The sequence below is a fragment of the Onychomys torridus genome, chromosome 16 (assembly GCF_903995425.1).
Source record: "Onychomys torridus chromosome 16, mOncTor1.1, whole genome shotgun sequence".
NCBI lineage: Eukaryota > Metazoa > Chordata > Mammalia > Rodentia > Cricetidae > Onychomys > Onychomys torridus.
The window spans coordinates 6,529,942-6,552,166 of NC_050458.1; the positions used below are offsets into that span (position 1 = coordinate 6,529,942).

The 22,225-nt window shown below is 40.2% G+C and overlaps 1 protein-coding gene and 1 non-coding gene across 2 annotated transcripts in view; both read left to right on the top strand.

Annotated features, from left to right (window-relative positions):
• Positions 1 to 22,225, top strand: part of Dcaf13 (DDB1 and CUL4 associated factor 13) — a 29,963-nt gene that overhangs the window by 2,648 nt on the left and 5,090 nt on the right. Inside the window, exons 2-8 of the mRNA XM_036209112.1 lie at positions 2,251 to 2,450; positions 2,872 to 2,979; positions 6,871 to 6,960; positions 8,518 to 8,673; positions 12,785 to 12,862; positions 15,419 to 15,501; positions 19,087 to 19,251. Coding sequence (XP_036065005.1) covers positions 2,251 to 2,450; positions 2,872 to 2,979; positions 6,871 to 6,960; positions 8,518 to 8,673; positions 12,785 to 12,862; positions 15,419 to 15,501; positions 19,087 to 19,251 — 880 coding nt within the window. The remainder of the gene's footprint in view (positions 1 to 2,250; positions 2,451 to 2,871; positions 2,980 to 6,870; positions 6,961 to 8,517; positions 8,674 to 12,784; positions 12,863 to 15,418; positions 15,502 to 19,086; positions 19,252 to 22,225) is intronic.
• LOC118597518 lies at positions 16,250 to 16,386 on the top strand. The gene has a single exon (XR_004946825.1).

A 22,225-nucleotide genomic window follows, 5' to 3' on the forward strand; every position in this document is an offset into this window, starting at 1 on the left:
TATTCCCCACCCCGGGGTGGGGGGGAGCGGGCACAGGAGGACTTGCTTCTACCTTTCGAATATTGTAACATATTATAGTTTCTATTTATTGTGGGGTGTAATAATTTGTAGAATGAAGGGAAAGACTATAAAAATGTTCACTCTCACAGAAGTACCTTGACTTTTTATTAAGGCAAAGTTCTTGAAGAACCTAACTATAAGTATTTCTGAATTTAGTAAACTTTTCTCTAGTTATGGATATTAACTAAGATGCTTTCTTTAACTTTTAAAAGAAAATAAAGCATATAATCTGCTCCAAGTTCCTTTCCCCCTGTTGTTTATTTGAGTTTGAGACCGCCTCTCTAGCCCTGACTAGCCTGAAATTGGCCATGTAAACCATTCTGGCGTTGAACTCCCAGAGAGCTGTTTGCCTCTGCTTCTGGAGCATTGGGACTAAAGGTGAAGCACCATGGTCACCTTTCCAAGTCCATTTAATGATAAGTGAGGAAATGCTTTACAAACTGGGCTGTTTTGAAAATATATGTTTGGGAATGTTTTTACTATTTAAAAACTCATACTGAATGTGTTGTTTATAATGATGATGGATTTTGTCTATGTGAAAATACTTGGAAACTGCATGATCTATCTTCTTTTTAACTTAGATATTATATCAGTTAGTTGTAGGAATCAGAGTAGATAGAACATTCCAAAACATACTTCAAAAATAACTCTGGAAAACCTGGTGGATATGACCAAAAAGTAAGTATAGCTAAATGAATATTGCCAGCTGTAGAGATCTTCTCTTTGGATCTGCTTATTTTTGTGAAGTACAGTCCTCACTTTGTCCAGCACCATTTTAACTGAACCAGTGAGAGGTTCACAGTGACTTCAGTCACATGTATCACCACAGGAAAATGTGCCAGCAAGCTCTTGGTTATAGTATGTTAGCATCCCATTAACATGGCACTGTCCAGAGATCAGTACTACAAGTGCGTTTGTATACCATTAACATGGCACTGTGTGGAAATCAGTGAATCTTTGTCCATTAAAAGCAGATGTTGAAACACACATTTGGGGGCCTTTAATTTTTCTCTCAGGAGGCTTAATTGGAAATAAAATTTTAATAAAAACAAAGCATCTTTAATACATGCTTATATTAAATATACCAGCTCAAGAACCATGTTCCAAAGAGCCAGATCTAAAGGTTTGACAGCTGTTGCAGGGAGCCTTTAGAAATTTTTAGTTGTGCTTGATTAATCTGGTAACAGCTTTGCTGCCAAATCAAGTAGGGGTGATAGTATGGTAGACTGGGTATTAGGTGTTAGTGGCCAACACTAAGTCAGTAGATGTACAGGAAAGGGAAGAGTGACTTTCAGAGAGGACTAGTGTTTGAGTTTGGGGATTGGAGACTGGAAGGTGGAATTTGGGAATATAAGCAAGGTTCACACTTTATTGCATGTTGGATATGGTGGCAGGGTGAAGTCGAAGGGAATATGTGTTTACTGTTACACATTGAATTTGGTTAGCCACGGGCTTAGAATGAGACAGTTTGTTTGGCAGACTAGTTAAGAACATGCTTACAGGCAGGTTACTTAGCATCTGTGTGCCTCAGTTTCACCAACTGTAGAGTGGAAGATAGCAGTAGAGCATAACCTGTAGGGTGCTGTGCAGATGATGTGAGTTAAGATAAGGTATTTGAAATAGTGTCTGGGACTCAGTGAACTTCAGTGCTTTTCATGTAAGTAAACAAACGTAGGAAGTGCTCAACCAATAGTCGCTGTGTTGTGTAGTTAGAAGTCAGAACCTCGTGTGTGTCAGTACAGTGTTGGAATCGTGGAGCAGCTAGCACAGTGTAGTTGAGCATAGTTCATCATAGTACTCGGCTTTGCTCCAGATACTGTGCTAGGCATAGGAGTCCAAATGACCAGTGTGTTGGAACCCCTCCCCATGAAAGGGCACAACTCAGCTAAATATGGTAGGATGTATAGAAGGAAAGCTGTGTACGTGTGCTTATAGTCTATGTATGTATGTATGTATTGCTATGTATGTATACATATAGTCTACTTGTACAAGACTATATATATACCATGATTGTCCTGTAATTTTGAGAAAGTTTGTAAGTAACAAGTGTGCTTTTGTTTTTCATAGTACAAGACAGAAAACAATATCCCTAATTAAAGACTTACTGAGCAACAGATTACATGATTAGCGGGGCTTTTCACAGGAAATAGTAAATGTGAATTATTTTAAGAGAGATTATTCTTATTCCAGTTCCAAGAAACTATGATCCTACCTTACATCCTTTTGAAGTCCCACGAGAATATGTAAGAGCGTTAAATGCTACCAAATTGGAACGGGTGTTTGCAAAGCCATTCCTTGCTTCCCTGGATGGTCACCGCGATGGAGTCAATTGCCTGGCAAAGCATCCAAAGAGCCTGACTACCGTCCTTTCTGGGGCATGCGATGGAGAGGCAAGTTCCACTCTAAATGTGCTGTTTTAAATGAGCACATCTGGGTCACCTCTTTCCTTCGGCTACTCGCAGTTGGACTTCAGTTTAATTCGTAAGCCTAAACTCTGAAATAATATTTAGTAGTTTTTCTTTTTAATCTAATCTTAAAATGATACCAGTTCAGTGGTGTAAGGTTCAATTTGACAGTACATAAACATGTCATATTTCTAATAAAGATATGTGAGTTTTTCACAGAGGTTGTTAGTGATGACTGACACTTCATTTCCCATTCTGGCAATGGTTTGAATTTCCTGCTTGGTGACATTTACCCATGCAGTACTTCATTTGGTCCAGAGGAATAGAGTCATTCGTAGCCTTTCCAGAGTGGGGTTTCTGAAATACTTCCATTTAGAGTGCACTGAAATTTTCGGTTTTATTGTAGGTTAAAATTTGGAACCTGACTAAACGGAACTGCGTCCGAACAATACAAGCACACGAGGGTTTTGTGCGGGGGCTGTGCACTCGCTTTTGTGGGACCTCCTTTTTCACTGTGAGTATGCGTTGGCTCAGTCAGCCTCTCCAGTGCACAGGAGAGTGTCGTTGCCTAGTTATTCTCAAGTTCATGTATTTGTTCCAAGGACCTTTGGAGCTCATTAGTACAAAAGAGTTTATTAAACCTTGAAAAATCCTACTTTTCTTTAGTCCAGACCTACCCATACTTACTATTTTTGCCTTTTTATAAATAAGTACTTAATACCATTGAACTGTTATCCTGAACGCTGAGAAGTGAAGTTAATGGAAATTAAGGTGAGAATGATCACGTGACTTACTGTGGAAAATTTTTAGTGCTAAGGTGAATAATTTGTATTTTGTTGGTAAGGGATCACTGAAAAATATGTGTATGGGGAAGAATAAATTCATAGAATATTTGCTGTTTCAGCCATTTTTGAGTATACAACTTAGTGACATTCAATATGTTCATATCATTGTGCTACCCGTCATCATTATCCACTTTCAGACTTAACTTGCCATAGTAATACTATATTCATTAATATCTGTGCTCTCCTCTCAGCCCTGGTAACAAGTATTCTACTTTCTGTTTTCCCGAATTTGACTATTGTAGATGCTCCCCATAAGTAGAATCATACAATCTTTGTATACATAATTGCCTAACCTTTACTCACTTAGCATGATGAAGTCAAGGTTATCCATGATATAGCATATGCCATAATTTCTTTTCTGAAGTTGTGTAATATTAACAGTGATGTAAAATAGATACCACTTTTTTTTTAACCCATTCACTTGCCAATGAACTTTTAGTTTGTTTCCACCTTTTTGCTATTATAAGTAATACGGCTATGAATATTGGTGTATAAATACCAGTTCAAGTTCATTGATGGTTTTCTAACAGGTGAACAACAGATTCCTTGCTGTGCTTTGAGATGACTGCTTTGAAAGCAATGAATGCTCAGCTTGTAGGCAGTTCTTATTGTGTGCCTAAAATAATAGGGGGGCTACCTGGTGAATAAAACCTGTAAAAAATAGTGGTCAGGTTGAGTAATGTTTTGGAGGGTTGATGAGCCTGTCAGATGACTGAAAGGTACATCAGAAGATGTCCGTTCCCGCTATGGAAGAGGAGAAGTCAGCAGTTACCAGCAGGTTTAGAGAAGGGGAACACTCTACTGAGATGAGCTAGACTCACTGCAGGTTATCTGAGTGAAGCTGACTGTCCTTCTGGACTTAGAAGAAAAGTCAGAACTAACCTTGGCATCATCAGTATAGAACTAATGATTGAGATTATAGTATGACATCGGTATGAGGAAAATATAAAAATGGAAGGTGTCATGGAAGTGGCACTTCAGGATGCCTCTGAGTGGGAAAACATAGTAGCAGCAGAGCAGACAGACCTGCGTGACATAGTGAATGTACCATATATGGTAGACGGAATTGGGTGGCAAGCTGGAGCTGCTAGCAGCTAAGACTTCTGTTCTTCCTGGTAGCTTTCCTCCAGCTATCTGAACTGATAAAGTAATAGTATCCCAGCCAGAATATTTACAATATGTTTTTCCCTTTTTTATGGAGCTGGAGATTAAACCAAGCATTGTGCATGCTGCACAAGGCTCTATCACTAAACTTCATTTTCAACCCTACTGTATGATTTTTATATGGTTTGCTTTTTTTTAAAAGCATTCAGAATGAATAAAGTCTAAGTGTACATCAACAAATAGATAAAGAAAAATTGATGTATACATGTAGTGCAATACTACTCAACCATAAGGAAAGGAGGAAACCTTGTCTTTTGCAGCAATATAGATGTATGTTATGTTGGGTGATATAAGCCAGCCACAAAAGGAACACTACAGAATATCTCTTTGTTGTTGTTACTGTTTTCAAGATAGGGTTTCTCTGTGTAACAGTCCTGGCTGTCCTGGCACTTTATAGACCAGGCTGGCCTCAAACTCACAGATGTCAGCCTGCCTCTACCTCCCAAGTGCTGGGATTAAAGACGCACTCTACCACTGCCCGGCCAGAATCTCACTTTTATATAGACTATGGAAGATCAAACATCTTACTCTTAGGTTCCAGTGGCTTTAGAGAGGAAGAGACTGAGAAAATGTTGTTTTAAGAATATAAACTTTCAGATAGGCAGAAAGAGTGAATGCGTGTAATACATTAATAGCAATGCATATTTTAAGTTAAAACCAGGAATATGGTACATTTTGAACATCTCTAATAAAAACAATCTGGTCTAGAACACTCAAAACCCCCAACCTTTGGAGCTGCCAGCAGGATGCCAGAAGTGGGAGACTCACGCCTCAGACCTGCTTCAGATACAAAGTGTCACAACTGTTGTATGACAGTGTCTACAGGTGATGGGTGTGAGGTTTGGCCTGAGTCCCCTTCCCAAATACCTCGTTAGGTACCTGCGTGCAAGTGCTCCAAAGGCTGCCAAGTGTAAGTGTGTAGTACCACATACATGGTTGTTTTACGTTATTAAGCACAAGCCACATTAGAGTACACATTTCTTCTAGTTTGAGTTTTTACTTCATCTGTCGTGAACATGTCAGGTGTCCAAGTCTAATCCACCACAGTTTCTGATTCACTGATTTGGACTGAGTACCACCGGTGATGTCTTCATGTTTTCAGTATCTCTGTAACTTTAGCACAGTGAAAAGAAACTGTCTTGTAGGATGTTGAGAACTTCTCCAGAGGTCTGTAGTTCAGTTTGAAAGCTTCTAAATTAATAGTTTCTGGAGTTTTGTGACTTGAAGAGAAGCGTTTTGTCTACCTTAAGATTATAAAAATGCCTTCTAGCAAGCATTCTCATCTTTTTTTCCCTTTTTCTTTGCATTTGAAATAATCTGTAATTTACTGTATATGGCATCTTATTGGTTCAAACTTTTTTATCTTTGTGTGTGTGTGTGTGTGTGTGTGTTGCAAGTATGTGTGTTCATATGAATTAGCATATGTGTAGAGGCCTCAGTATCGTAAAGTATCAGTACTAAGACTCTCCCTCAGTAGCTCTGACTAAAGGACTAGTCCTGCTAGCAGTCTTACTCTTGGGGTCATCTGATTGCGCGTTCTGAGGCTGACATAACTCGCAAGCTTCCATGCCCACACAGCATTTACAGGGCTTCTAGGGATTGGTCTTGCTGGCGGGGTAATGCTTTAACTGCTGAGCTCTCCTCAGCCCCTGCTTTGTGTGAGTGGGTTTTGTTGTTTTTGAGACAGGGTCTTACAATGTAGCTTTAGCTTGCCTGAAACTAAGTATGTAGACCAGGCTGGCCTCAGGCCCAGGTAGATCCATTTGCCTCTATGTCCTAAGAGCTGGGATTAAAAAGTGTGTGCCCCTACACTGGCAAGAGAGATTTAAAAGGAAAACTATCTATGTGTATGTGTGTGCCTTGGGTATATGTAGATGGATGACATGCATGCAGGTGAGGCCAGAAGAAGGCATCTGATCCTCTGAGTTAGAGGCAATTGTGAGCTCTCTGACACGGGTACCAGAGATCCGCCCCCACCATACTTGTTTTTTTTGAGATAGGATAGTGAGCTGTCCTCCAGTTCACATCCTCTTGCCTTTACCTTCTGAATACTGGAATTATAGATGTGTGCCACCATTGCCAGGTTCAAAACTTTCTAAGTAATTAATCTTATATTCTAATACCCATTTTATTGTAATACATTTGATTTGAAATACTATTCTTATATGACCTAACTGATCTATTCTTAGCCTTTTGCTTTATTCATACTGTTTTTGTTTTTTATTTTATATGCTTTATGTATTTGTTACAAATGATAAAGTAGTAGAAAATAAATGTGTCAGTAAATGTAAAAATGAAAGAATGGTATTTGTTACTATTTGAAATGAGATACATGTAATTTGATAGATGTGTTTACAACTATTGGTCTTTAGTCATCGTAAAATAACTGTATCCAGGTTGGTGATGACAAAACTGTGAAGCAGTGGAGAATGGATGGACCAGCCTATGGAGAAGAGGAGGAGCCATTGCATACAATATTAGGAAAGGTACACAAATACATTGATTAGTGCTTAATCTATTAAAGTCCTTTATCTTTCTTTGTAATTACAAAAGGAAAAATAATGTAACAACTGAGAAGGTTTAGTTTTAATAATTGGCCTGCTTAAACAATGTTTAAAAGCAACATTTTATGTAATTACAATCCTTTTGAAGCTTAAGAATATGACCAGCTCTTTGGTGCTCACTGTAGTGGAGTTTGACTTCTCTTTAGCTAGACCAGCCATAGTAGACAACGGTACAGGTCATAGAGAGGATGCTGTGATGTAGTTCTTATTGTAGGAGAGTTTTGACTTCTCTTTAGCTAGACCATCCATAGTAGACAGTACAGGTCATAGAGAGGATGCTGGGATGTAGTTCTTATTGTAAGGGAGTTTGACTTCTCTTTAGCTAGACCAGCCATAGTACACAGTACAGGTCATAGAGAGGATGTAGTGAAGGGTTTCTTCTAGGAAGGCCATGGGAGAACTGTGTAGAATAAATATTAGAAGAACAATGGCTTAGTTTCTGTCTGGTTTATATCATCATAGATCTTATACAGAGCTCAGAATTTCCTAAAGAATTCCTTAGGATGAGAAGACATGAGTAGTGTGTGCTTCTTGTATAATCTTACGCTTGTGACAATTGTTCTCTAAGTTACAGCCTAAGTGTGATGTAGAACATTGGGCTTACACATGTTTGTGATGCTGATGACATTCTTACATTAAGCAGACAAAATTCTGAAGCTGTTTAATCTTTAAATATATGCATTTTAAAAGCTGCTGCACATATTAGTGTTTCTTTAGGTGCTGCTTCAGTCCACAGGTTCAGAATATTTTGTGTTTGTTTATTTGTTTGTTTGTTTTTTTGTTTGTTTGTTTTTCGAGACAGGGCTTCTCTGTGTAGCTTTGGAGCATGCCCTGGAACTCACTTTGTAGACCAGGCTGGCCTTGAACTTACAGAGATTCACCTGCCTCTGCTTTCTGAGTGCTGAGATTAAAGGTGTACACCACCAGCGTCACCAGGCTCAGAATATTCTTAAATATTTAAAGGGAGATGGGGGTAGGATATGTGTACAAGATGAAAAAAATTTCCAAGTTAAGATAATAAGTTAGTAATTCAAAAAACAAAATTGATTTCATTTTCATAAAATGTTTTAGTATTTTATGATACTTTTTTTGTTTGTTTTTTTGAGACAGTTTTTGTTGTTGTTGTTGTTGTTGTTGTTACTCTGGCTGCCCGAGAACTTCTGTAGATCAGACTGGCCTCAAACTCAGAGATCTTCCTGCCTCTGCCTCCCAAGTACTGGGATTGGTGCTACCACCACCACCCAGCACATTTTTGCCCTTTAATGAAAGGGCATGCCAACCTGTAACTCCCCAATATAGGAAACTATATATTGCACAGTTTGTGGTGAAGAGTGGTGGGAGGAAAGGAAAAAAGTTTCTTTGTAGCAAGGATTTCTTAAAAACAAACAAACAAACAAACAAAACACCAAACCACTTAAAACATGCTGATTTAAAGAATTAGTGAGGTGAGCATGTATAACACCCTCTTTGCTTTCAAAGACAGTGTACACTGGCATTGATCATCACTGGAAAGACCCTGCCTTTGCCACATGTGGACAGCAAGTAGACATTTGGGATGAACAAAGAACCAACCCTATATGTTCAATGAACTGGGGATTTGACAGTATAAGCAGTGTTAAATTTAACCCTATTGAGGTAATGTTCTTTTTAAAATATTATTATGTTCTGTTTATTGTTTAACATGAACGTTTAGCTCTGTTTAGGAACCATTTTCTACATTTGAACAGTTTTCATGCATTTGATAAGTTTTCCAGGTTACATATCTGGGATCTGTGAACTCTCAGCTGGTCGTCAGAACAGACTCCCAAGTAAATACTTGCCTCTTTTGGTTTTGGTTTTGAAACAGGCCTTGGCTAGCTCCAGCAGTCTTGAACTTGTGATCCTTTTGCCTAAGCCTCTCATTAGCTTTCCTTTACATGCTTTCCACACTCATGTTCCATCAGATTATACCATTGTACTTTGATGAAGAGGTTCCTTTTTCTTAACCCTCTTGGAGATCACGAGAATGAGTACTGAACATGCTGTTCTGTATTGTAAGGCATATTGGTGCCTATGCCTCACAATCATATACATGACCACTCTTGGACTGCATGGCAATTATAATTATAGGTGCTTTGTGCTCTGCTGTGAAATCTGAGTTTATTCCTCGTTCCTTCCTGGTCTGAGTGCAGATGTGGAGGTCGGCTGTTGCATATTATCTACTTGTATGTGAACTTGGGAAGAGAGGCTGGCTAATATGGCTGTTGGATTCCAGACCTTTCCCTGATCTTTTCTGAATACATAACAATAAAATGACCCTCATTGTCCAGAAGACTCAGTCAAGATGCTTTTTCTTTCAGTGTTAATAGGAAGCTATTATGTTAATTTTTGTAAGAGAAGATCTTGAAGTGCAAATTTCATACTTTCTGAGACCCAGCGTGGTAAGAGGGGGAGGAAAGGTTAAGCCAAAGTAGCAGAGCATAACAATATTCATGTGATGTACCGGGACATGATGTGCTACAATACAGTGTGAACTTGGGCTCCAAGTATTGCCAAGAGGCAAGCAGACAAGGCTGCCCAGCTGCCAGCCTGTGCCTGTGTACACACTTCTGCATGAGGCTTTATACAGGTCTGGAGCAGGGGCTGCCAGGGTGTCCACTGCCTGTTACAAAATCTTACTGGAACACAGCAGACCTTCTTACTATACTGTCTGCAGCTGCTTTTAGACCATAGTGGAAAATTTGAATAATTGCTCTGGGAATCACATGCCCATAAAGCCAAAAATACTTTCTTTCTGGCTTTTAATGGAAAGGTTCACTGATCCCTAGTCTTGATTTCTGTCTGAGCTGTGTGTTCCTGGTGCATCCTGCATCTTACTTCCCCATCTGTCTTCACTTTGGTTGTCATCATCAACACAACAGTAAACACAGACAGATAGTGGTTGCCACTTTTTGAAGGGACAAACAAATGTTTTGCTTTCCTATTTTGATGAACATGTCAGAAGAGCTAATGGCTAATTGTAAAACCATAATTGGTCATGACCTGTCGACCATGGTTTTCAAACTTGCCTATTTAATAGCTCTATTTGTCCGCTGCCTGTTTTTTTCTAATCTTATGAATTGACTTAGTGATAAAAGCAAATGATGTGCATGTCTCTTCCTCTATATGAAAGCTAATGGAGAGGGCAGGGCAGATTGCTGTGAACAAATAGAGTAGTTATTTCCTTTATTCATGAATAATTAATTGGCTGATAAAATATTGAAGCCTAAAATTCTGGTAAAGACAGAAGTTAATACTGAGGATTGCCACATTTTGCAGTGTGAAAGTTTTAATTCAGTCTAGCTGGAACTTTTTGCTATGTTTAGATCAAAGTCTTTGTTTTAGAAATTTGACCATGGTCTTACACAACAGTAACAGTGAAAAACCACTAAAGGTTAAGAGGTTAAGGGGCAACTAATAGAGGTCTCAGAAGCAGCAATTGAGACAGGCTTTTGAAAAGAGTGGAATCCAGATCATGTCTTTAACATTAGTTTGTGATATTTCATTAAACTGTGTGCACACTGTAGGCACTAGCTGGCCATACAGCTATTTAGTAAATAACTCTTTCTTCCTCCTCTGTTTGCAGTAGGAAGTCACATTAGGCAGAAGCCAAGAGTGTGGTGTCTAGAACCATGAATAAGAATAGTGTTGCAGAGAGTGGGATCAGGAGCTGAGGGGTGCTCAGGGGTAAAGTGCCTGTTGTATGAGCACGAGGACTGGATTTGTAAAAGCTGAGCATGGTGGCGTGCCTGTAACCTGTGTTAGGGCATGGAGACAAGGATCCCAGGGATTCACAAGTCAGCTCTTCTAGTCAAAATGGTGACCTTCAGAGTCAGTGAATGACTGCCTCAGAAAATAAGGTGGGGAGAGGGCCTGAAGGGATGACTCAGTAGTTAAGAGTACGTGCTGTTCTTATAGAAGACCTGGATTTGGTGCCCAGCACCCACATGGTGTTTCACAGCCATCCTTAATTCCAGTTCCAATGAATCCAACACTCTGTTCTGCATCCAATCACCAGGCATGCATGTGGAACTTAGACATACATGGAGGCAAAACAGTCGTTCACATTTAAAAAAATGAATCTTCAAAGATTTTTATATGGCTGAGGAGATGGGGAAGGTAGGTAGGTAAGCACACTGCCCACATGCCACCAGTCTGGAGCCTGAGTTCAGTTCCTGGAACCCATATGGCATAAGGAGAGAACTCACTCCTATAAAGTTGTTTCCTGACGACCACACCCATGGAGATGACGTGCATGTGCTAAATAAATAATGTGGAGAGCAATAGAAGAACACAGTTGTCTCTGGCATTTACGGACAGGCAAGCCCACCCCCACACTCGCAGAAGTGGAATCAGAGCTCTACTGGATGATAGTTGGTTTTCACTCAGCAGCAAGGGTTGTCATAAGTGCTTTGTGTGTTTAAAATTGACTTCGCAAGGTGTGGCGGAACATGCCTGTAATCCAAGAGTCTGGAGATGAAGGGGTGGGGGTGTCACAAGCTTGATGCCATCCTGGACAACATAGTGAGCCAGAGACTCCTGTGGAAGGGAGGACACAACCATGGTTCAGGAGATGCTCAGTGAGTAAAGTGCTGAGCAAGCATGAGGACCTGAGCTTGCATCTCCATTGTTCATGGAAAAGCCAGGTATGCTAGTGCATGTCTGAAACCCCAGTGCTGTGGGGAGCAGAGAGATAGGCAGATCCCAGAACTTGCTGACCAGCCAGGCAGCCAAACAGTGATCTTCAGGCCTAGGAAGAGGTCCTGTTACAGAGAGCAATGTAGAGAACAAGAGGAAGACATCCAGCATTGACTTCTGATTTCCACATGCCCCTTTACTCACACATGCATGTAGACAACATGTATACATAAACTATGCATACACAAGATATATACATATATACACACAAGCACACGAGTGCACGCACGTGTACATGCACACAGTTGGACAAAGGACAGGGCAAATTTCTGCAGCATTCACAAATGTTTACCTTCTAATGAAGCAGAAATTTTAAGTGTTTAGGATATATTGTCATATAGAGCATTTAAATGACTGCCTGATTCATCCAGTTGTAATAAAAGGTACATTCTCACATTACAGTGATATTGATATCACTTTAAAAAAATAAGCAGCCTTAAATGTCAAAAGTCATAAAATTGTTTACATTTTTGATTCACTAATACCACTCCTGAAATTTCATGTTAAGGAAACAATTCAGAAGAAGAGTTTAAATGTCTGAAAATGTTTACCTAAGTGTTATTTATAGTAGTTAAAAGCAGTAACTAAATCTTACTTTGGAGAGCAGGTATGTAAAATACGTTCTGCTATAAATAGGACACACTGTTAATGCTGGTACCTAAAATACATGCATGGAGATTTAACCATGAAAATACTAAACTTAGTTGAGATTATGAGTGATTTTTTTTTTTCTGTTTTTTTTTTTTTTTTTTTGAGACAGGGTTTCTCTGTGTAGTTTTGCACCTTTCCTGGAACTCACTCTGTAGACGAGGCTGGCCTCAAACTCACAGAGATCCGCCTGCCTCTGCCTCCCGAGTACTAATTAAAGGCGTGTGCCACCGCCACCGGGTGAGTGATTTATGATGTCCTCATAAAATGGGATATATTCAGTGTTACAGTTTGAAGGCTTAATGTAAATATTAAAAATAAATAATTTGTGCTTTGCTCCCAAGCCTGGCTTTTAATTGGTGATTGTTACAATTATTTTCAGACATTTCTCTTGGGAAGTTGTGCTTCTGATAGAAATATAGTACTGTATGATATGCGGCAAGCTACTCCTCTGAAAAAGGTGGGTTTCAGTCTTGTCTCTGTTTTATACAATTGTTAAGGCATTCTGTATATCAAGTGACTGAAAAGTGACACCAGTGTTTCACAGTTACGTTCTTCTTCATAGAGCTGTTCTTCTTTTTTTTTTTTTTTTGACTTTTGAAATTCAGTTAACTTTATTTAAATTGAAGAACATTTCTTGAAACTGCATTTAGCGTCAAAATCCTTTATAAAAATCACCAGTATTTCTAAAGCAGAAATATTTATGTTAAAAGAACCAGTTTTTACTTTGGAGTTGATTCTTTAGACAAATGGTGGAGAATAGAGAGGAAAAAGTAGGTTATTTACAGAAGATATCTACATATGTACATTTGTACAGGTACAAACTTGGTGACCATAGAGCTGTTCTTTAACCCCAGAATGGTGGTGATAACATTCAACTCAATATTGATTTAGACTCCCTTTCTTTGTGACCTCAGTAATGTCAGTACATTTTAGTCATCTAATTAGTACTTGCTAAATTGAAACTTGTAAAATGAAAGGTATTTCATTGCATTGCTTAATATGCACTAATTGGGGGGAGGATTGATTATCATATGACATACCCATTATTTTATTCAGAACAGTTTTAGGACTCATTCATATTACCAACTATTTTAATTACATGCTGATGCCAGTTTGACTTAGACAAGCACTATCTTGTCAAGGAGAGGTTTTTCATAGTCTTTGCATTCACCATGGTCATTTCAGTACTTAGCTATCAAAGCTCATGCATCCTTTTGCTGGCTTTCAAGAGAGAGAAACACTGTTGTACCTGGAATGGACTGCCATTTTAAGAGGAGTATGAAGCTGGTATCAAGCATTTGTAGTATTTTCAGGGCGCAAGAAAGGCTAGATGTCACTTGTGCACCGTGAGTCCATTGGCACAGCTCACATATAAAATCTTTGTCAGCTGGATGGGGTGGGCCAGGACTGCAGCCCTAGCACTTGCTAGGTGAAGGCAGGAAGATCAGGACTTCAAGGTTATTCTTGAAACACTGAGTTCCAGGCCAGCTTGGGCTTATGAGACTCTGTCAAAAAAATGAAAACAAAACAAAACAAAACATTTTTGTAATGTATTGATAGATTCAGATATTAAAAGTAGGGAAAATGAGATTAGTATATTCATTAAAAGTACAAATTTATCTATTTATTCGTGTGATAGGTGAACTTTGCTGTCTGTATTTCTTTTGTAAAATTAAAGGTATTAACCAGTACCTTGCAGTATAGAAATGAGGGGGTTGGGGATTTAGCTCAGTGGTAAAGCACTTGCCTAGCAAGCGCAAGGCCCTGGGTTCGGTCCTCAGCTCTGGGAAAAAAAAAAAAAAAGATTAAAATCGGCTGGGCAGTGGTGGCGCACGCCTTTAATCCCAGCACTTGGGAAGCAGAGGCAGGCGGATCTCTGTGAGTTCGAGGCCAGCCTGGGCTACCAAGTGAGTTCCAGGAAAGGAGCAAAGCTACACAGAAAAACCCTGTCTCAAAAACCAAAAAAAAAAGAAAAGAAATGAGGTATGATGCTTTTTAGCATTTACCAGAATGCTGACCTGAAGGTCTGGTTTACTAAAGAGTAGTCTTTGACAAGTACACTCACCTTCCCATACAGTCCATTTCTAGTGGAGTTATCAGCTGTAAATTGAAGAAAACAATTGTGGTCTGTCAGTGCCCTCAAAGTCTGAGCCCAGTTTACATTGCATTTATTGGTTGTTTTAAACAGTAAACCAATGCTTAATTGGATTTGTCACATGTAGATAGTAATGGACACTGCTACTTTACCTTGTTTGCCTTTTCTTTTCATTCATTCATTAATTGATTGATTGATTAATTATTTTCAAGACAGGATCTCACTATGTAGTCCTGGCTGTCCTGGAACTCACTGTGAGATCTGCCTGCCTCTGCCTCCTAGTGCTAGGATTAAAGGCTGCACCACTATGTGCAACCTTATTATTATTGTTATTATTTTAATCCACTGGGCTACCTTCCTTCATCTTTTTATTTGTAGTAGTTCTCCTCCAGGAGCAGTTAGTTAGTGGGAAAGAACCCGGGAGCTAAGCTTGGTGCAGTAAACGCATGGATTTCTTTACTTTCCTCCTCCTTAGACACAGTTACCCTTGCGGATGAAACACCAGAAGTTACCATTCTTCAAAGGGTCTTTCAAATCTTGCTTCCCTTTTGAAACATTTCTTCTGATCCCTAAGTTCACTGTTAATTTTGTGCCTTGTATGTTACCATTTGTTGCTTTATTATTTGTATCTTCATTTTGTTGTTGTTGTTGTTTAAAATATATGCCTCAATTTCCTATCTAATAAGTCATTTGAAGGTCAGGGGCCAGGTGTCAAACATTGTTTTGTCTTTTTGTAGTTACCACTCTGTTCTCAGGAAATAATCCTTGATTTCTTTCCCGACTGCTCTGAATTGTGTACTGTGCATATGAAAATATTTGCTTAAATCAGAAAAAAAAAAAAAGAAAGTAGAAAAAGTATTCATTTTGTATATGTTAATTTTGTGGTAATGAGATAAAAATGTATGCTTCCTTTCTCAGGTTATCTTGGATATGAGAACAAATACAATCTGTTGGAACCCTATGGAAGCTTTCAATTTTACTGCAGCAAATGAAGATTATAAGTAAGTGTCTCTCTTTTTAGAAACTTACTCCTATCAAAAATGACTCCATTGCATTGCCTTGCCTTGTTAAGATAGTGTTTCACTTGGCAAGTACATTTTCATAAGCAAGTTTGGAAGCTCTCATTTGTTTTGCTAAAAATAATTTCCCAAATTGGAGAAGAGGTTTTTAGAAAAGATATTTTCTCAGATTTTAAAGGAACTTAGACAAAGAACAGTAAACTGGAATCTTTGGGGAGATCCTGTTTGAGCCACAGTTTGTGAGCATGCCATGCTTGTTTACTTGGGTGTGTTCCTGGTATGGGCATTGATGGTGTGATGCCTGTGTGGGATAGTTACAGTAGAGACCTGATGGCTCACTTGGCCAAAGAGGAGCAACTGGACGGTCTCTGCTGTAGGCCATTTATATAATGACTGGACCAGCAGGTGTGGTGGTGCATGTCTGTGTTCCAGAGGCTGAAGCAGGAAGATTGAGTGTGAGGCTACCCAGGTTACACGGAATGTTCAAAACCAGGTTGGGGTGTGTAGGAAGACACTGTTTCAGAACAAACAAACATGAGCAAGTCAGGCTTGGCCCATATATGTTTTGTTGGAAGCAGTATGTGCCTTAGAGGTGTTTGTGACTCCTCAAGTAGCTGAAGCTCATGTAGTTAAACCATTTGCTGTCAGTATTAGAGCCAACAGAAAGTGGAAGTTTAAATTTAGCTTAACAGTGCATGTGCTTTCCATGCCTGTAAAGCTGTCATAGCATTGGGAGAATGATACACAAATTGGGCAGAAGTACTGCTCTAATTGTCATCACTAGACCTCCTAGAATAAACTGCCTTTCGATGGATGACCAGGACGAATTGAGTGAAATTGTCATGGACAGATACGGGGCGGACAATTTCTTATATATTCAGATACACCAAGTTAGTTCATGCCTCCCTACTCATAACTAGGATTTGCTGCCTTTTTTCTTTCAGTAAATAACAAAACAAAACAGACATAGCAGACTTTGAACTATGAGATTTTATGATTCTTATGTGATGCTTTACTCTTGTTGAAACTATGCATTGGCTGTCTCATTTCATCCTTTTAGTATTGTCAGGTAAGATGTATAACCAGAGAGGTTAATCTAGCGAAAATTATATATTAGTCTTGCTATATTTTTAATGCATTTTATTATTTTTAAGTACATTCTTTTTGTGAGGGGTGGTTTCAAGACAAGGTTTCTCTGTGTAGCCCTGGCCGTCCTGGAACTTGATCTGTAGACCAGGCTGGCCTCAAACTCAGAGATCTGCCTGCCTCTGTCTCCTGAGTGCTTGAACCACCACTGCCTGGCTTTAAGTACATTCTTAATACATACTTTTCGGGAAGGTACAAGCTTGTTGGTGGATTTGAACTTTAGATTGTCTGTATTTAAAATCTGCCGGTCCACTGGGAGCTGGAGAGATGGCTCAACAGTCTAGAGTACTTGTTACTCTTGCAGAGGACCCATGTTATGTTGCCAACACCCATTGGACAGCTCACATCTGCCTGTAAGTCTGGTCCCGGTATCTGACGCCCTCTTCTGGCTTCTGGAGGCGCCTGCATGTATGTAGTGCACACACAGACAAGGAAGCATGCTTGTGCGCGCGCGCGCGCGCGCACACACACACACACACACACACACACACACACACACACACACACACAGTAAGAAGGCCATTTCTCACTGTATCCAATGTAGGAGAGTGTAAAGGGCGGACTAGCTCGTACACGGGACTATGGGCGCTCTAGTGCCTCTGCCTGAAGCCCTCTCTCAGGATTCCTGTACTGAGAAGGAGTGCAGTTGAGTCATTAGCAGTACTAACCACATTGAAGCCTTTACTTACTGTAATAGTTGCTTTGAAATGAAATGGTGCTGTTGCAATTGAAGACAAGAAAAGACAAGAATAATTCAGCAGCATAGTGCCCTCTCTGCTAAGATTTCTAAAGTACATTGTGAACTAGTGGCTGTTTTGCCAAGATAATCTTTTTTCAGAGCCTTCTTGGAATTTCTCATTTCTTGCCTTGGGAAGAATTATATACAGTTCCTAAAACAAGACATAGCTCTTATAAGAAATGACTGCTAGTTTTCATAATTGTCCGTCCTTTTTTTTAAAATCTCTTGGTGAGTATGATGGTGTATGCCTGTAATCCTAGTACTGGGGAGGCTGAAGCAAGAAGGGAGGAGTTTAGGGTTATCTGCTTTGGAGAGAACTTGACTCCATGGCTCAAGGGCTGCATGAGAGCCTTTCTAAGACAGAAGGTCTGCTGTGGTGGCTCTCTCCTTTGTCTTTGTGCTTCTTTAACTAGTACAGTAAGTCTTCATTAAAACTCAGATGCAGATCGAAGGCATTCAGTTGTTGCTGTAGCAGTGGGCAGGTTGTTCAACCTAGCTCAGTGCAGTGCTTTACTGTCTGTAGGACAATAAAGGGTAGATGGCTGCCTGAAGAGTTGTCATAACTCAGAATGGTAGGCACGCCTGTCCTGATGGATTGATTTGCTTGGAATTTGCAATTTTTCTTCCTCCACAGATTGTTGAGACAATTTGTTTTAAAAGCAGTTTGCTAAAAGAAAAGAAATTTTGAGACTCGCTCTTCTAGGCAGGCAATGTGTTGTAGTTGTCACGTCAGAAGTTAACCTCAGAATAGTAGACCATGGCTCCCACACCTAGGGGTTGTTGGAGGCTCCGAAAAGAGCAGTGCTTTGGACTGTTAGTTTTGATCTCTTTGACATAGCTCGGCATGGCCTAGAGGTTGGCCCTAGCCCAGGCTGGCCTGCCTTCAGTTTGTGAGCTCCTGCTTCAGCCTCTTGATTGTGGAGGCATGAAGGCGGAAGTACCCTACCCAGAGTGGTTTGTCTTGTGAGAGGAATGTTCGGAATTTTTTCTAAGTGTCTGCCTGCATGTATTATTTTCTGTCATTATCTTAGTCTAGACAACTAACAAATTGCCATAGATTGAGTGGTTTAAATTATTTTTTAATTAAGCAAAGAGAATTATTTTATACTAGTTTGGGAATGGACAGCATAATCAGGATCACTGAAGGCCCTCTTCCAGAATGCAGGCAACCAGCTCCTGTCCTCACAGGGCAGGCTGCTCTCTGACCCCTTCCACATTTGTGGGGGGGGGGGGGCACACACGTGTTCACATGTACAGCCCATAGTGCATGTGACACCTAGTGGGAGTCGGTTCTCTCCTACCATGTGGATTCTGGGGACTGCACTCAGGTCCACTTGTCTTGATGTACACACCTTTACTCACTGAGCCATCTCAGTGGCTTGTTGTTTTGGTTTCGTCTCATACTACAAAGCAGTAAGAATCATTGGTGTTTTTCTCTGTGTCTTACCTGCCTTAACTGTTTTCAGAATCAGATTGCTTATTAAGAGAGTCATGGGGTTGGGGATTTAGCTCAGTGGTAGAGCGCTTGCCACATGGCCCTGGGTTCAATCCTCAGTTCTAAAAAAAAAGAGAGAGAGAGAGTCATCATTTAGCTGATGTTCTTGTTTTTTACTAATGTCTTGTAATACTACATGTGGCTTCTTTCTATAAATTTAAATGAAATATTTGACAATGTTTTACAGCTTGTACACTTTTGATATGCGTGCCCTGGACACTCCTGTTATGGTCCACATGGATCACGTCTCTGCGGTACTAGATGTGGACTACTCCCCCACTGGGAAAGAATTTGTGTCTGCTAGTTTTGATAAATCAATTAGAATCTTTCCTGTGGACAAAAGCCGAAGCCGGTATGTAACTGCCATCAAGCCCCTTATTTCTGCATGGTATTTCTTTAGTCCTGATAATCATTGATTTTTTCCCAGAAGGTGGTTGGTTGTGTGTATATGATAGATAGGGGTTACACCCAAGTATCGTGACGTGGAGTGTGGACATCTGCTGAATTGTGTCAGGGCAAATCAGGTGCTTTGTTTTATTGAGTAGGAGATTATTTCCATATAATTCATAAATTTACTAAAAAATTTAGTTTGATGGTTAAGAACTCAGTTTTTTTGTTTTTTTTTTTCTGAAAGTAGTTTAAAAAGCAATGAATAATACTCCCTGGTATTGTTTTTTGCACATTCAAATCCTACTTACTCTACCAGGCAGAGATGAGAGGAAGAAACAGTTTAGATTGTTGGGCTCATCCCCTTCCTTTCTGGGTTTGTCAGTACCTGTGAAGAGGTCCATACAAGGTAGTTATGAGGCTGATTAAACCATTTAAAAGTTCTGAGACATTTTACTAATGGCTAGACCTAGAGCAGACTTGTGCCTCTGAAACATCTCTTGGTGACCAAGCTCAGAGGTACAGCATTTTAAAAGACAAAATCCCAGTACATCAGTGCATAAGGAGTGCCACTGGGAGCAGGGTTACATTACCTAGTAACATCTGTGCTCTTGCGAAGCTCAGTATATTCCAGACACTACATGGCAATTATTTCTAATTTATTCTAGTTTTATGTTTAAGCTTGCACAAACACCAGATATTTTGTTTAATATGTCTAGACCATGGTTAGGGTCATAGACAGTCCCCAAAGCGCTGCCAAGTCTCCCGTGGCTGCTGACGGGATGAAAGCCTAAGAAGCAGAGTCTAGGTAGACATGAAATAGAGTGGGGACAAGATGGCATTTACTTACTTGGTCAGGTCACCTCTATCCTCTGTTGAACTGAGAGGTGGGAGATGTGAGTGCTGACCCATCCCATTTGTATATTCCAGTCTGTGAGCATGCTTAGTAGGATTCCTGTTTTTAAGATTTGAGTGTTTCCTACAGCTTAACTTTACTACTTATTATATGTAATTGAGTGTAGCATTTATACATGCATTTTTTTTTTATGTTGAGGTAATTTTTAGGAAATGGTGGCATTTTCAGAGACTTCAGGGAAATTTTGTACTTCATGTTTTGCTTTGCTGGCTGACTTTGTGTGCTGAGGATTCAGCCTAGGCCCTTGGGGCAAGTGCTGTACCAGTGAATTCTTCCCCTAGATCATTTACTCCGCCTTAAAGCCTGACTTTAATGTACATACAAGGAACTTGCATGTACATTCTCACTGTTCTTTAGTAATGCTTAGACATGTGCTGTAACAGTACACATAAACCGAAGGAAAGTGGACAAGCGACCCATCAGAATTGTGACAGCTGAGCTTGGTGGTGCTCAGGAGGGAGAAGCAGGAAGAGTGTAGGCTCCAGGCCGTTTGGATTTGCTTTCTGTTGCTGTGGTGAAACACCCTGACCAAAAGCAACTTGGGGAGGAAAGAGTTAATTTGATGTAGACATCCTAGTCAGTTTATCATGAAGGGGAGTCAGGATGGGAGCTCGAGGCAGGAACCTGGATGCAAAAAGTAAAGCAGAGGTCGTAGAGGAGCCTGCTTACTGGCTCACTTCCCAGTGGCGTGACCAGCCAGCGATGGCACCACCCACAGCGGGATGGGCCTTCACACACCAGTCATTAATCAAGGAAATGCCCCACAGATCTGCCTGTAGCTTAATCTGATGGAAGCCTGTCTCAGTGGAGGCTACCTCTTCTCAGATGACTCTAGCTTGTGTTCATCACCAGCAGATGATTGCGGTTACAGGTATGATTGAGTCATGCATGCTAATGAGAGTGTCGTAAAGGTTTCGGTTTTCAGTGCACATTTCTCCTGTGCACTGCTGGTGTTGGCTCTTATAATGACCTTGGAATTCCCCCGCATTCATGCGCAGTTTGCACGGTTTCCTACAAGATCCTCACACTTGTAACAGTATGAAGAGCCAGAAGACTCCATTGTTTGTTTGGCATTTGGCCTTTAAAGGTAGTGGGATTGTGCTAATATGATGTGTAAGTAAAGAATGGACGGAAACAGTCAGAGAAGTGGAGTGACTGGTACTAGGTGTAGATCAGGAACCCACAGGCTCAGGTTCAGGATGAGTTATTTCAAAGCCACGTGGGCTAATTAATGCAGGTCTAGCTGGAAAGCTCAGCTGATGAAGGAATTGTAAAAAGGAGTTCTTACTGGAGGATTTTGTCCTCTTGTCATTTGAAGATACAGTCTTGGGAGTTTAGATATACATGCCGCTCCTCCTTCAGCTTGAGAGCAGCTCCAATTCATTTTCCATGGTCTGTTCTTCCTTTCTGACATTACAGAGCATGTGTAACCAAGCTTAGACTACATTTTGCCTTTATTTTAAAAGTGTTTACTCTTGAAAGTCTTTAAAGAGGTCGAAGTTCACTCCTTAGCTTTGAGGTTTAGTTTTGTCTTGTATTAAATTAAGAGTCTCTTTCTTGTGCCTGGCAGTGGTAGCGCACACCTTTAATCCCAGCACTTAGGAAGCAGAGGTAGGTAGATCTCTGAGTTCAAGGCCAGCCTGGTCTGTGGAGAGTTCCAGGACAGGGAAGGCTATACAGAGAAACCCTGTCTCAGAAAAAAGGGGAAAAAAAAGTCTTGTATTCCAGGATGGCCTTAAACTTGCTATGTAGCCAAATATGATATTGAACTCCCCAGTCCTACCTCCCAAATGCTGAGATTACATGCATGTGCCACTATGCCTGGCTTTATGCAGTGCTGGAAAGCAAATATGTGGCTCATGTATGCCAGACAAGCTATCTTCCCAGCCCATTGAGTACATTTGGGGTGGGGTATGTAGATCATGCTGGTCCTCAAAGAGAAAATTTATTTTAATTGTTACAAATATTTGTTTATTTGTTGTGTATATAGATGCCTGTGCATCTGCCATGGTGTGCCTGTGGA